The 14,251-nt window shown below is 45.8% G+C and overlaps 1 protein-coding gene across 1 annotated transcript in view; it reads left to right on the forward strand.

Annotated features, from left to right (window-relative positions):
- The first annotated feature begins 4,189 nt into the window (after nt 1–4,189).
- LOC138521396 (glucose-6-phosphatase catalytic subunit 1-like) overlaps nt 4,190–14,251 on the forward strand; it is a 93,062-nt gene continuing 83,000 nt past the window's right edge. Inside the window, exon 1 of the mRNA XM_069634184.1 lies at nt 4,190–4,472. Coding sequence (XP_069490285.1) covers nt 4,255–4,472 — 218 coding nt within the window. The 5' untranslated portion in view covers nt 4,190–4,254. The remainder of the gene's footprint in view (nt 4,473–14,251) is intronic.

The raw sequence follows: 14,251 nt of genomic DNA on the forward strand, positions 1-14,251 counted from the left end.
ACAAATCTCCACTTATGGCGGTAATTAATCTAGTGGTATTGCTGCCTGGAGTAATTCTGCCTTTTCCCAATGCCACTCCAAAATGGGGACTACCTACCACCTAAACGGTGCAGTGAATTACTGTGAATGCATGTGGCAATGCCAGTTCAGTCAGGGCTGTCACAAGAAAGGTGCCATGGGGGCAAACATCCCAGGCCCTGCGGGATCGGTGTGCACCCTGCTGATCCCATCTTGGCACTTACATGCAAAAACACTTCAGCTCACACTTTTCTCTACACACAGCGTGGACATTATAGAGGCTCATCGCTTGATTGCTGGTGCCATCAGGCTGGTGTACACCACTCCAGTGGTCCATTTAGCATCTCATCCCACTCCATTGGCACAACGCACGGTTGTCTACCTCCAAGCCTCGACGGCCGGATCCATGTCGGATTGTCATGATAGCCCTCATTAACATTCATGAGATACATTTGCATACAATGATTCTAAATGCGTGCACGTTTTTCCTCATGAATATTAATGAGGGATATCATGAAAACCCTGCAGGTTTCTGGCCCTCAAGGCCAGGGCCATGGCAGGGTGCTAGCTGGCTACAATAGGAGCGTGATTACAGCCAGCTCACATCATGTCCCTCAGCTTCCCTTCACACACCCAGATCATGTCTCTGCTGCCTTCAGGAGAATTTAATGCAGTCTGCCCTGGGTGCCCTGGTTGCTGATCTAATCATTTGATCCTATAATGCATTCCAGGGTCTCTGTAGTACAGCCAGTTTGTTCATTCACTATTGAGTCCTGTATTTAAACTGCAGGTGGTATACATTCCTCATGGTTGCTATTGTTGAACGGAAACCTGTACCTGTACTAGAACACAAATACCCTCACAGTGGACTTCTAATATTGCCCTTGAAATGCCATGTGTTTATTATTATCATTCTAGCACAAATACATCACATGATTATTTTGATCGCTGCCCAGGGGAAGATATAAAGCTTTGGTTTGTGATTAGGATGGGGGGTGGGCATACAGAGATTCTTGGATGCCTTCTTTTTTTTTTTTTTTAATGAGGCCCAAATTTGTCTAGGCCCCAAAAACATTAAAGCGGCCTTGAGCAAACAGGTTATTCTGGCTCTTCTTTTTGTCTTCCTGGAGGTTATTTCATGTTCCCAAGTAACTGTGTAGGAATGACTAATGCGGTTCATGGCTACCAGATGGGTAGGGGCAGAATGAGGGTGGTAGTCACACTGCTCTCCACCACTCTTGCCACAATTGCGCCTATTTTGAGTAGAACCTGAAACAATGGTGTGAAGTAGCACCTGGAGCGTACTTTATGCACAGAATGGAATTACCATAACAAAATAATCTTGAACCCAAATGACAAGACAGACTAAAAGAATATGGCAAAATACAACTTTATTATCAGTTTAATATAGTAGGGCAATTTGGCAAACAACAAAATGCAGTTCACACACTCACACTGACAGTTTGGTTACACAAATGCTTTATACCTCAAAGTGTGTCAGCTATGATGTCATCCCACGTGACAAATAATAAAACCTATTGGGTTAAGGGATTGGTTAGGGGAACATATCTACTTATAGGACCTCATTACATGGCGGTAAGGCACGGCTGCCGCCGGACCCGTGATTTTACCGGCACCCGCGAATGGGCAATTACCGGATCATGGCGAGTTTGGAGGACCCGGTAATTTCCCATAGGCGGGTGTCGCCAATAAGGGACTCTCCATCCCCATTCGGCCCCATAGGGCTGAATGGGAATGGGAACTCGGATGCACCGGCACCATTCACGACGGTGCCGGTGCATCCACGAGTTGTGCCCTGGCAGCAGAGCGAGACCCGCCAGCACAACTCGTAGTATGGCGGTACGGTAGCAACGGTAGCAACGGTGCCGGTAGCGATACCAGCGCTGTTGTTGCCTTACCGCCATACTTGGTAAGCAAACCTCAAACTTCCTTCTAACTACGTATAATACAGATGATAACAGTAGAACAGTACCGGATTGGCTCATGCAACATTGTATGCTCATCGTTGCATAGGCCCTCATGATAGGTTGGGACACCCGGTTCACTAGCAGCACGTAGGCAAAACAAAGCTTGGGTGCAGAGAACAACGTCAGACTACTACCCACTTGCCCAATTAGTCCAACATCTCTCATCAGACAAGCCTTCAGCCAAGGCCTCTTCTTTGTAGTTGACCTTGCGAGCTGTTCTCTTCTCAGGGACTTTTAAGGGAGTGTAGATACACCACTATCTGCGATTGGACCTTAATGAAAAGGCCTTGTTTGCGAGTTCTGAAGCATGTGTGAGGAAACCATGATTTTGTCAATTTTGACCTTTTATTTAGTGCTATTTCATTCACTTAAGCCTGGTGTGATTACTCCTATTGACCTCTGGAGACTTGGTTGCTCCGTCTCTCATACGCTTTTATGCATCTTTTATTGTCAATTCTTGCCAGTTGCAAATATTTGCTCATTTACTTAATCTAAGAGAAATAAGCACTACGTAGATTGCTTATCCTCGTTACCTCCCCTTATACCCTTCAGTTTCTTCTTGCTGTGGCATCCTTGATCTCTGGCCAGCAGCTATTCTTTGTTAGGGCATGCATTTGTATTTCCAGCCTCTGTCAGGTCTGCAGCTCTGGTGTCTCTCCTTTGAACTCTTCGCTTATTATCATTGAAAGCCGGCATCCATCTTTTCACCATGGCCGCTTCACCCATGTTATGTTTTCTACTGCAGCAAGCTTCTATATGACTCATCTACCTGGCATTTCTGTGTATATAAATATTTCTTTGGTGTGCATGATTTGTCCAATTACATGTTTCTCTTTATTACTTCAGTTACATCTCCATTCTTAAGTATTCTTATATTGCTATAGTGCTTCATTGTATCTTTTCCTTATGACATCAATTTGCACCTGTCAGATCTTCTTTACAACTCCTCGATATTCAGCTGTGCCTTCAACTCTCCTGCTACCGACTCAGTACGAGGGTGCATTCGATGCGGTTGTATGAGCACATAACGTCTCTCATACACTCAATGCGTTATTGGGATGATACCTGGTGTCATGCACACTGTCTTCTTGTTATTCATCCAGTATGACGCAGCCCAGGGGCGCAGTCTATCAGTGACGTACCCGCCTGCTCCTCTGCAATGGACCAAGAGAGGGAACAACTTTGGAGACCAGGAGATGCACCGCTGGTCAGATGCTAAATATTTGCTCTAATCCTTCATATTATGAACTGCAAGCACTTCAAAGTTTCCCTTTCAAAATTAGAATGTGTGTGAATGTATTTATTCATATAATACAAAACCTAGGACTAAACATTTCTCCTGTAGAGAAACATGGTGTTGTGCTTTATTTATTCGCGGCCACAGTAAACGAAATTGTGGTTCCTCCATACACAATGTGAAAGTGAGTGTCCCCACGTCTCCTGTTGGTGGCGCTGGCCTAGTAGATAAAAGGGGACTCCCCAAATGATTTGCTCCAAGACTCGCAAAAACCTATGACAGCTCCGAAATCAGCCCTAAAACCCGTAATGAGGCCCCAAGTAGCAATCAGATTTTTGAAAGCCCCAATCTGGCCACAGGGAATACAGGCATGGCTCTGGAAAACATTGAAGTGTATGGCTCTCCAATACTGGATGTCTTGCTTTGGACACTGTGCAGTCTATTTATTAATCTTTTGCAACACGCCTAATAATAGAGATCGGTCTCTAAGAGCATGACTGGGATTTGAACACGTGTTGCTCTGCGTTGCCCCTGAGCTATCCTCCCGGCCCCTCTATGAATGTCTTTGCCTTCCTGCATCCTATTTTCTAAGTGTGTGCACGTCTTCTGTGCTTCAAAACGTGCAAAAAGGATCTCCACTGGAAGAATGCCTAAGCCAGAAAACGCAGCCACCTGGCCTACTCTTGAATAGGTATGGTCTAGCTGCTCTCATTCCTCTCGTTGGTTTCCGGATATTATCGCAAACGGGAGAGGAAAGGCAGCCTTCATCACACTGACCCCAGGGCCTAGAGCTGAAAGGCTTTATCTGGCGGTTTGCTTCAGACATGTCGCTCTGTCAATATTTTTGGGGAAAGAGTAATTGATGGGTCCAAAGATCGCTTGCCTCGTGGAGTGACTGACCTGTGCCAACAGTGGAATATAAACCCGCGCAGAGGCCAGAGCGCTATCAGTTGTAGGTTTCGGACGGTGTGGGACGCAGCGGAAAGGCTGACTCTGTGGCAGTAGGCCACCATGGAGCTCCTCCACGACACCGGGGCCCAGATGGTGCAGTTCCTCCAGGTGCGCTACAGGAGCTCCCAGGACTGGTTCATATTCATCTCCTTCGCCGCCGACCTGCGCAACACCTTCGCCATCTTCTTCCCGGTCTGGTTCCACCTGCGCGAGGCCGTGGGCATCAAGCTCATCTGGGTGGCGGTGATCGGAGACTGGCTCAACCTGGTCTTCAAGTGGTGAGTGTTAGGGTCTTATATCATGCTGGAGCACGAAGGGTGAGGTTTCAGCAGCTTCTGACATTCACAGGTGCAATATTAAATTAAATCAAATTTATGAATGCCTTCTTGTCATAACACATGTTTACAAGTATTGTCTGTCTTGGGAGGATAGCTCATGGGCAACGTGCTCGCTTTGGAAGCAAGACAACACGGAGCAACACAGGTTCAATTCCTGGGTCCACGCTTAGAAACCTCTGGGTATTTAGCGCGTTATAAGTATCATATATATTTACAGAAACAAAACTATAAAACACCACTGATACGTGAAACTTGACGTTCTTTATTTATTTAGTTTGCATTTTTAAAGCACACCCATAGCCCAGGGGCATCAAGGCGCTGTTACAGGAGTTGTTTATCTTAATTGTGTAGTTCTTTGGCTTTGTTGCGTATTTATAACGCGCTTAAATACCCAAAAGTTTCTAAGCATGGACCCAGGGATCGAACCTGTGTTGCTTTGTGTAATCTTGCTTCCAAGGCAAGCACGTTGCCGCTGAGCTATACTCCCGGGACTCTGGGTCAGTAAGTGGGAAAGGTTTTGACTCGCATAAGAATCCAACATGGGGCTATTGATTTTTAAGAGAGGTAAACAAAAAAGTATGTATTCGCAATCAAAAGTGTTGGTTTTACAAGTTAACCTTTTGATGTCCCATCCACCCAGTTGCCCAGAATACCAGACAAAGGAAATCGTTTTGGACTAGTGTTCCGAGGGATTCGGGCACAAAATGTATCTTCCTCCTCTCCCCAAATTAGTATGCCTACATACATCTTTTGGCAAAATGAGGCTTGTTTTTTAGGAGCGTCTCTAGGTCCCAAGGTCCCAGAAGGATTGAAATACTGTAACATTCTTAACTAAAAATGATGGTAATATGGGGACTGGTGTGTTGGGAGTAGTAGACGGTAGGTATATAAGTTAATCGTTTCCATCAGCCAGTGCTGGTGTTTTGGCCTGCATCACTATGGATTCTGCGATTTGTAACGTTGTTTACACTTCATAAATATGGGCTCAAAATACCAGCATCAGAGTGTTAGTAGCTAGGAATATAGGACTAACAGAAGGGGGCAGCCCTCCCATGGGCCTAGGTAGCAGCTGTGGAGCAGGAGCGAGGAGCTAGCATTGTATTTTGTCCCCTGACATTCCCAGAAACACATTAGTCCCATCTGACCTTTAGACTGATAAGGGCTGTTCGTTATGTACATGAAAATGTGAGCATGGCCTGCGAAAAACCATCATCCATGTGCTTCCCAGAGCCTACCTATCTTTGAATCCTGTCGGCTTCATAAGAAGGGCTTCCTGCTTTCCCGTTAACTGTTAAATCCAGAAAAATAAAGGAAGAAACAAGACGCTTTTTACTGTGCATTTATTCATGAACACTAAAGAAATGGGAAAAAGCACACTAAAGAAATGGGAAAAAGCAAAGCACAAGCAGGCACTAGGACCATGGGCGGCAGCAACGCTGGACTAGGGAGGGCTTAAATCCCCCACTTTGGGGAGGTTGCAGACAGCTTGTCTTCTTCTTGCTGATAGACTTTATCCATCAGCTGTGATTTTTGGATACCGCGGCTTGATCCTCATTACTCCATCTTCTCGGGTTGAGTGTGTAGTCGTGGGTTTGGATTCTTCATGGTCTGTGTGGACTTGGTTGCAGACAGAAGGCAGCACTCTGCCTTTATACTCAGCCTGATAGGAGGGGGCTTCTCTGGCAAGAGCCTGTCAGATTTCTCACCTGCAAGAGCCGACCATTTACATTTAACCAATCATTAGCCAGCATACCGAGGCGGAGAACGAAAGCCTGCCCTGGTGGTATCAATAGGCCCCTAAAATGAAGCCAAAGACTAAACTGCTGGGCCTAGCTTTTAGATGGCCCGATCTCCAATGATTAGCATCACTTGGTGAAAATAAATAGCCTCAGATGAGTCAAAAGAAGATCTAATAGCTATTCAGCCTCCTGGGCACAAGAGGGAGGAGCAGGAGGGGGTCGACAGAGGAATGGGTTAAGAGCCCCACTCAGGACCAGTTTTCAAAACTGTCATCCATCCATTCCCACCAAAATGTTGAAGCTGGCTCTGTCCCTGCCCAGGACCACTGTGACAGCGCAATGGAGGTAAAGCCAGGCCTCCGCTGATATTCAAACCCTGCTTGGCTGCAGAGCATGCTGAAGCCAGCCAATCAGAAACAATATTTCTGAAGGGAGCGCATTTTCTGTTAAAATCATCCTCTATGACCGGGGCAAGCAGCAGCTGAATAGTCTACGCATGCTGCGGCAGCTGGGCATTCGAGGACTACTTATATGTTACAGCACACGTGGCGGATAAACACGCCTCTTATTTGAAATTTCAGGTATTACCCACAACTGCTAGAGGACATTGTGGGGTCTGGACAGACCTGTGTCTCGGCATACTGTATGGGGACTGGTGATACCTGGCTATATTTGTGAGTGGGTGTTTGTGGACTAATCATATACTGAACTAGACCTGTAGGGGCAGGGCCGGCCTTAGGGCCGGGCCGTTTCGGAGACCGCCCAGGGCGCCGCATTAGCCCGCCTGCCACGCCAGCTCAGGGGAGTCTTTCAAGGGCGCCCCTCGAGCTGACGTGGTGGGTGAAGGCGCGGCAGGCGCCCTATTTTAACGAACTGCGCCCTGCTCTCCTGTTTGTGCTGTGTGCGCTAGTAGGACAGCGGGGTCGTTTTATTACAATACAGCGTGGCTCTCGAACCAGCTGGTTTGACAGCCGCGCTGTATTGAAGCGCTTAACTTCCTGCTCCTGCATGGGAGTGGAGATTTAAGCACTTACAGCAAAAAAATATTTGGTGCGCCCCCCTCGCAGGGACCCGGGTCGAGGGCCCAGGGGTAGGGGGGGCCAAATGTTGTTGTCTCGCCCTGGGCGCTTCCAGACTTAAGGCCGGCCCTGTGTGGGGGTTAACCATACCTGTTCGTAGCCAATTGAGGGCACTTGCCATACCTGTCACTGCACCTTTGCTGCTTGCCATAGCAGTTACTGGGTGAGGAAGAGATTGGCCATGCCTGTCACCAGAAAATGCGGTGACTGGTCATGGATTCTACTGGGCCAGAGGGTACTTGTCATACCTGGTACTGAGCCTACAGATACTGGAATTGTATGTTGCTGGCCTTGAGGAGAGTTGGGTTATCTGCTGCCGACTATACAGAGACCCGTGTTTCCTTGGACATGTCTGCTTGGCCATCTCGCCTGTGCCTGGTCACTTGAGACTGGCATTTCTGTCAATGGCATGATGTGGAGATTGTTAACAGTGTCCAGAAGTAAATACAAAATCGAGACAAACACCAGCGGTGGCGTACATTGTTTAGAGCACTATTTAAACGCGGGAAACTAAAGGCAAAGCTGGGAAAAATAAATATGCATCCATATGGAAGTGCCAGAAAATGGAAATAAAATTCAGGAGTCTTATTCATAATGTAGTGAATTAAACAGATGCAGCCTCCATAGTAGGTACATTGTAGGGCTCAGCAAAGGGCTGGTGAACCTTTCAAACATGGTTTAGCCATTTCGGTGGGAAGCGCGCTAGTGTTCTGAATGTCCAGACTTGCAAAGTCAGCTCCCCTTCGTCCTCGGTACCTTTTTCCCCTTCAAAGGCCCTCCCTTCGCGTAAGTCCCAGGCCCCCTCCTCTGCTGCCCCTGCCTTATTGCTAATCATGTCTTGTGTGTTTAGTTAAGCTGCTCGCTTTCCCAATGGACCCCTTTGGGCTTTACGTGCAGTAATGCAGGGACGGGTTCTCGCTACGGGATTGCGAGTCCGCTCTTCAAACAATGTTTAGCTGCTTATCTGAGGGCTTTCTTGCATTTGTAATGCACCTTTTCCCAAACGGCTGAACTGGGCGTTTACAAAACCGCAGAATTACAAACGGGGTTGGCTCATTGACCCACTCAATAACCACTGCATTTGTCCATTTGCCTTTTTTGCCAATTATTCCCTTGCGCATGCACCCCGCTTCGCTTTGCTACTTTCCACCATCAATCAATTGGCATGACACAGTATTTCAAATGGCAAACTTGGCCGCAGTTTTATTTCCATGACAACAGAATTATTGTACACTTTTGTGAACTTCAGTCTGCAAGTGTGGCGCTTGCTCCGTGCTGGATTTCCCTTGCTTCCCCGTATACTTTTGCATAGTAGGCCCCCAACTCCCCCCGACCCTTTGTACCTGAGCCTACCCTGCCTGTGCAGGTGTCCGTGGGTGGGGAGAGCGCCATTTGTTTTGGGGGAAGCTGAGCCTTATTCATTACCATCAGACGCCCCCGCCTTTTAGGCCCCCAAGAGGCGCTGGTCCGGAAGAGCGAAGACCCATCCGGTTTCCTTCTGGCTCGTCCGGAGTCTATCATTTGTGCTTGGTTGCCCAAACACCGCCAACACTGTCCCATATAGTCCTGACCATCCTGCGACAGCGACGTTCAGGTGTCACCCTCCTTCCCTGCCCTTTCGTGGGTGGGTGGGTGGAAAATGAAATCCTTCTGACACGGCGAGTCGGCAGGGTCCCACTGCAGGAGCGAGATGTCTCTGCAGACCGGCCCTGCTGCTTATAAGGCGCTCGCCCCGCTCACTTCCTTTGTTAGCCCTTCGCGGGCTTTCAGGTTGTTTTGGTGCCCTTGGCGCCGTTCCGCCCCTGCCCTCCCTTTCCCAGGGGGAGGGTCACAGGTTGTAGGCGATGACTCCGCAGCGGTTACCATGCTGCCTCCTCCATTTTGCTTTTGGGTCTTTTCGTCGTCAGCGACATACCTAACAATCCATTCATGGATATCTTAAAAACCTTTTTAATACATTATTATTATTAAAAATATGTTTTTGCGTGTTGGGAGGAAAGGTAGTGGGCCATCCAAAACTTACAAAAGTCTCTAGTACTCGAGCTACTCTGTGCCCTTATTCTGAAGCTGGGACTTCATTTACGAGTCACTAGGGCAGGGGGCTGAAAGACGGGACTTCCTGTATGACGTATTTTTGGAAGGAGGCTGAAGGCGGGACTTCCTGTATCAGGTACATGACAATGAAAGCTGAAGGGTGGAGGGGGGTTCCTGTATGAGGTATTTGAACAAGAAGTCTAAAGGCGGGACCTCCTGTATGAAGTATTTGAACATGAATGCCGGACTGGGCCACCTAACGGGGTTCTGTGGACCTTTATACAGAATTCTTGTGGTGAACGTATACTGGCACAAGGGGATTTCTGATCTTACTCATTTCTTGGAGGTGGTCTCTGAATGCATAACTGTGTGGTCGTCTAGCAACCTTCGGGAAGGGTTATGTTAGCAGGAGCTCTAAATACAAGCTGCCTCTTTCATGACTTGGATTGTGATCTGTGTGATCTGTCCTCGGGTATGATCTCGCAGAATTTCAGATCCCAAGCAGGTGGAGGCTGGTGCCTTGCCTTGGGGGCACTAGGGCTGCAGGCCCTTATGGGCAAGACCTCTAATCAAGCCAATGGGGTGGAAATGCATATATGATATAGAGGGGCTATTTCCTCAACTCTGGATTACATCTTTGTTGATGATTCCTTGTCAAACTTCTGTACCTTATACTCTTGCATTGGAGTGACCATGCCACATTAAAGCTGGAATTTTATATTGTTTTGATCACCAGAGAGTAAATAGACCTGTTACATCTAAGTATGAACCACTCAGGTAACACAATCCGATGGTCGGACTCCAATATTGTCATGATTTCCACTCAATCATGTAAACAACAACACTAGAGTGGAAAATGCTGAACGTTAATGTGAATGGGTCTCAGGATTTCATCACTGACTTTGTAACCCCGGGAAGATCTAATCCTAGATTTAAGCCAATGAGATCACATAGACCTTTCCATTGTTATAATGAAGAGCTTGCTGAAGCTAAATCTTCCATGAGGAGGGAGATTGGGAAATGTAGGGACTCAACTGATGATGCTGCTGCTAAGATTAGCCTTGCAAAAAAGATCAGGCAAAAATGTAAAAACTTTTGCAAGTCGATTCAAGCAGTTTTATTGCAGTGTGACGCCGAGACCATGCTCAGGCTGCTGATAAACTCCTGTGTGGGGTCTTTTTGGTCTTCAATTATTAATGGCCAAGACCCCAATGTTGCTATCTCTCAACTAAACGCTGTCTCAGAGCCAGAATGGGTCAGTTTCTTGGATACTTAATTTGGATCACCTTCTAGTAACAATGGTACTGATTTATTCTCTAGCCCTGCCACATATGATTACTCTTGGCAGCCGGAATTAGATACGAAAGTATTTACCACCTACTAAAGAAATGCAAAAAAATCTCGTGCCCTGTGCCTGAATGGCCTTAATAATAACACCTTTAAGGCCGACCCAATTAACTGGGTGAACATGTTGTTCTTGCAATTTAGAATTATTTTCCACACAGGAGTCTTGCCAGCCTCTTGGAGCATGGCTCATGTCGTACCTATCTTTAAATGTGGCAGTAGGTCAGAGCCTAAATGTTATCGGTCAATCTCTTTAATTGATGAAGATTGCAAGATCTTTTCTGCTTTTCTTTTGACTCACTTGGAGCAATGGGCTTCCCCTACTCATGGGCTGAATAGATTCCAGACAGGCTTCCGGAAAGGGGCATTCAACCAACATAAATGGCCTTGTTGTAAAGTTGATACAAGAATTGGCATGGGCTATGCCCGAAGGCTGCACCTATATGGCCTCAATCGATCTTTCGGTGGCATTCGACTCTGTCGATCGCAACCGGTTATGGTCTAAATTGGCTGGATGGGGTATGCCGTATGGGCTTTTGTGTCTAGTCAATGGTCGTTATAATAACCCCAGAATACAGATTCGGCTGAACCAAAAGGACGATCTCTCGTGGAGAATACGTTTGTATGGGGGCCTAAAGCAGGTCTGTGTCTTAGCCCACTGGCTATTCTAACCAATATCTGTTTGATGTGGCCGATTGCCTTACTGAGGGGGGCCTTATTACACCGAAGGTAGGCCAGTGTAAAATATCATGGCTGGCTTACACCAATGATTTCTTGATATTCGGTAAATGTAAGTTCAGCCTTCAAAGGCTTTTGAACATCTTTTCGAAATATGCTAGTGAGAACGGGTTACTTATTAAGCCCAGTAAGACTAAAATCTTGGCCTTCTCAGAGAGAAAGTTGAATAAAGGTAATGCTTCTTGGTCTGTTGAAAATGTAAATATCAGGACCAGCCTTAACCTTGTATATATGGGGTTCCATTTTGAGACCCATTCAGGCCTCAGATATTCGTCTGCAAAAAGCACCCCGGCTTCAGAGTCAGATCATTAAAATCGACCGCAAATTTTGAAGATTTTCCCTAAAGCCGGCTCTTATGTTCTATGAGGGGAAATCGACCCGAAGTTAATATATGGCCTTAAACTTTATTGGAATGCTATATTTAAACTTCTGGATAGGATCGAGGCTAGGTTGTTGTGGAAGATCTTGGGTATCCCCCAATGCAATTCCTCTTGCGGCTATCAGGTTTGAACTGGGTGCAACATCTGTAACAGCTTGTGTTGAGTGGCACCACCTTTTGTCGCTATATTTAAAATTGACCTCACCACTTGCAGATTCCTTGTATGAGACCCTGGGTTGTGCCCTCAAATACCACAATGACTCCCAAGCAAATTCTTACTATTTGACCCAGTTTGGTAAGAAATGTCAAGCTATTCTTTCAGGAACTTCCTTGGATCTGGATACTTTAATTACTAATCTGACCAAGGTGAAATCTTGATTGGGCCATAACGACTGACCTATTTCACTCATTTATCCCATGAGCATAAACGCTGAGGGAACATTTCTATATTGCTTTCCCAATTTGCTAATCGACAACACAGGGCTATGCTTCTCCAGCTAAGTTGGAGTTTGCTTCCTAAGAAGGAGATTCTGCTTAGGAAAAGCATAATAACTGAGGTTAACAGTGGATGTAGATTTTGTAACTCAGCATTTGAATCAAGAAAGTACTTGGTACTTGATTGTGGGGCACTAATTGCAACCAGGACCAAATATATGGGCCCTCTCCTGAAGTATCAGTTAGGATGTACAGATGAAAACCTATGGAAAAGATGTCTAAAGATCTAGAATGTACATGAAGTCTTAGCAGTTTCGGGATTTATTAATAGCCTTAACTTGATGTAACTCTTGTGATATTCTATTGATGAACATCAGTTTTGGTCTAGGTTGTTACTCTGTTTATTTTCTTCTGTGCTTGGTACATTGGCTTCCTTAGCTGTAACTTAAGTATATGAAGATGAAGTGTCATGAACATTTCCCTTTCTCTTTTACTTTCTTTCTCTTTTTTATCTGGTTGAGCTCTCTGATCATTAGTTTTAAATGTTGTCATGGTTGTTTTTTATATTTATTCATGATTGCTTGCTTTGTAAAGGTTTAATTTAAACCAAATACAATTTAAAAAAAACAGAATTCTTGCTCTGATACCTCATATAGGAAGTCCCACCGACGGGAAGATCCATTGACTAGCTCCAAGTCAAGCACCTTCATCGTTAGGACAGAAATGCCAATGGGAAGTCAACGGAGAAGGTCAACTCTGACCAAATATATAACTGGGTCTGGATTTCCCCTTCTGAAACAAGGCACTCGACACAAAATGGACATTGTGACATTGCAGAGTCAACGGAGGTTTGCGAGATATAGGGAATTAAGCATACATGCCAGCATGACTCGTGCCAACCTGTAGGTGCTTATCCAGTCCTGGTTTTGTCTTTGTATTCTGTGACCTGTATTCTGAGTTTTATAATCGGAAAAGTGGAACTACAAGTCCCAGAATGCAAAGAAAAATCCCAGGACTAGATAAGCACCTACAGATTTGAATGGGTCACATTGACAAGTATTATTGGGGGACAGCAAAAGGAACAGGGTAGTGAATGCTAATTACAAAATGAAACTGGTGGGGGAAAGTCTATTCTGAAGAAGGTCAATAAAAATGAATGAACACTAACCCATATCTAAAAAAAAGATGAGTTTGGCTGATACAACTCAGTAGAAGAAAGATTGAGGAGAAACTGAGGCTCAAGTGTAATACAAGGCGCTGGCACATTGAACCATGACTTCCAATGCGTTCCAAAGAGCATATTTGTTTGTTCAAAGTTTCTGCCTTTTTGTATCCTTTAAAGTGCATTCTCTTTAGGTGCTGGTGAGTTGCAGTACCTGCTTCTGCACCCTCTGTTTGCCCAACATGTGATAATCGGTTTGATATGATATGGCATTTATAACGCGCCTATAGACAAGTGTTTCAAGGCGCAGGTTATCAATGTCATTGCAAATTGGGGGACCGAGGACAGCTTTAGGTTTCAACCCGTGACTGAGGAGTTGATACATTCCCTCATTCCTCAACTCAAGCCAACTAATAGTCTGGTATTTGTGTTGGCCGCTTCAAATATCACACCCTTTCTGACTATGTTTGTTAACAAATTCCGGACCCAATGTCGGGTCCAGGATGCATTAAAAAACACAATATTGAAACCACTTTTTAAAAAACCTAATCTGGACCTAGCCATTTAAAAAAAAACTACTGGCTAGTTGCCAGTGTGATTTGGCCAACGAAAGTGTTGGAGAAAGGAGTCACCTCCCAATTTCAAGCGTTCGTGGACAAAGAGGGATTGCTGGACGAACTCCAATCGGGATTTCGACCTAAGCACAGGACCGAGACCGCGCTGTTGGAAGTGCATGATGATCTGTTGGAGGTCGCGGATGGTGGCGGATCAACACTCCTGTTGATGCTGGACCTCTTCGCAGCCTTCGA

This window comes from Ambystoma mexicanum, chromosome 13, assembly GCF_040938575.1.
Source record: "Ambystoma mexicanum isolate Mex_15411 chromosome 13, UKY_AmexF1_1, whole genome shotgun sequence".
Lineage (NCBI taxonomy): Eukaryota > Metazoa > Chordata > Amphibia > Caudata > Ambystomatidae > Ambystoma > Ambystoma mexicanum.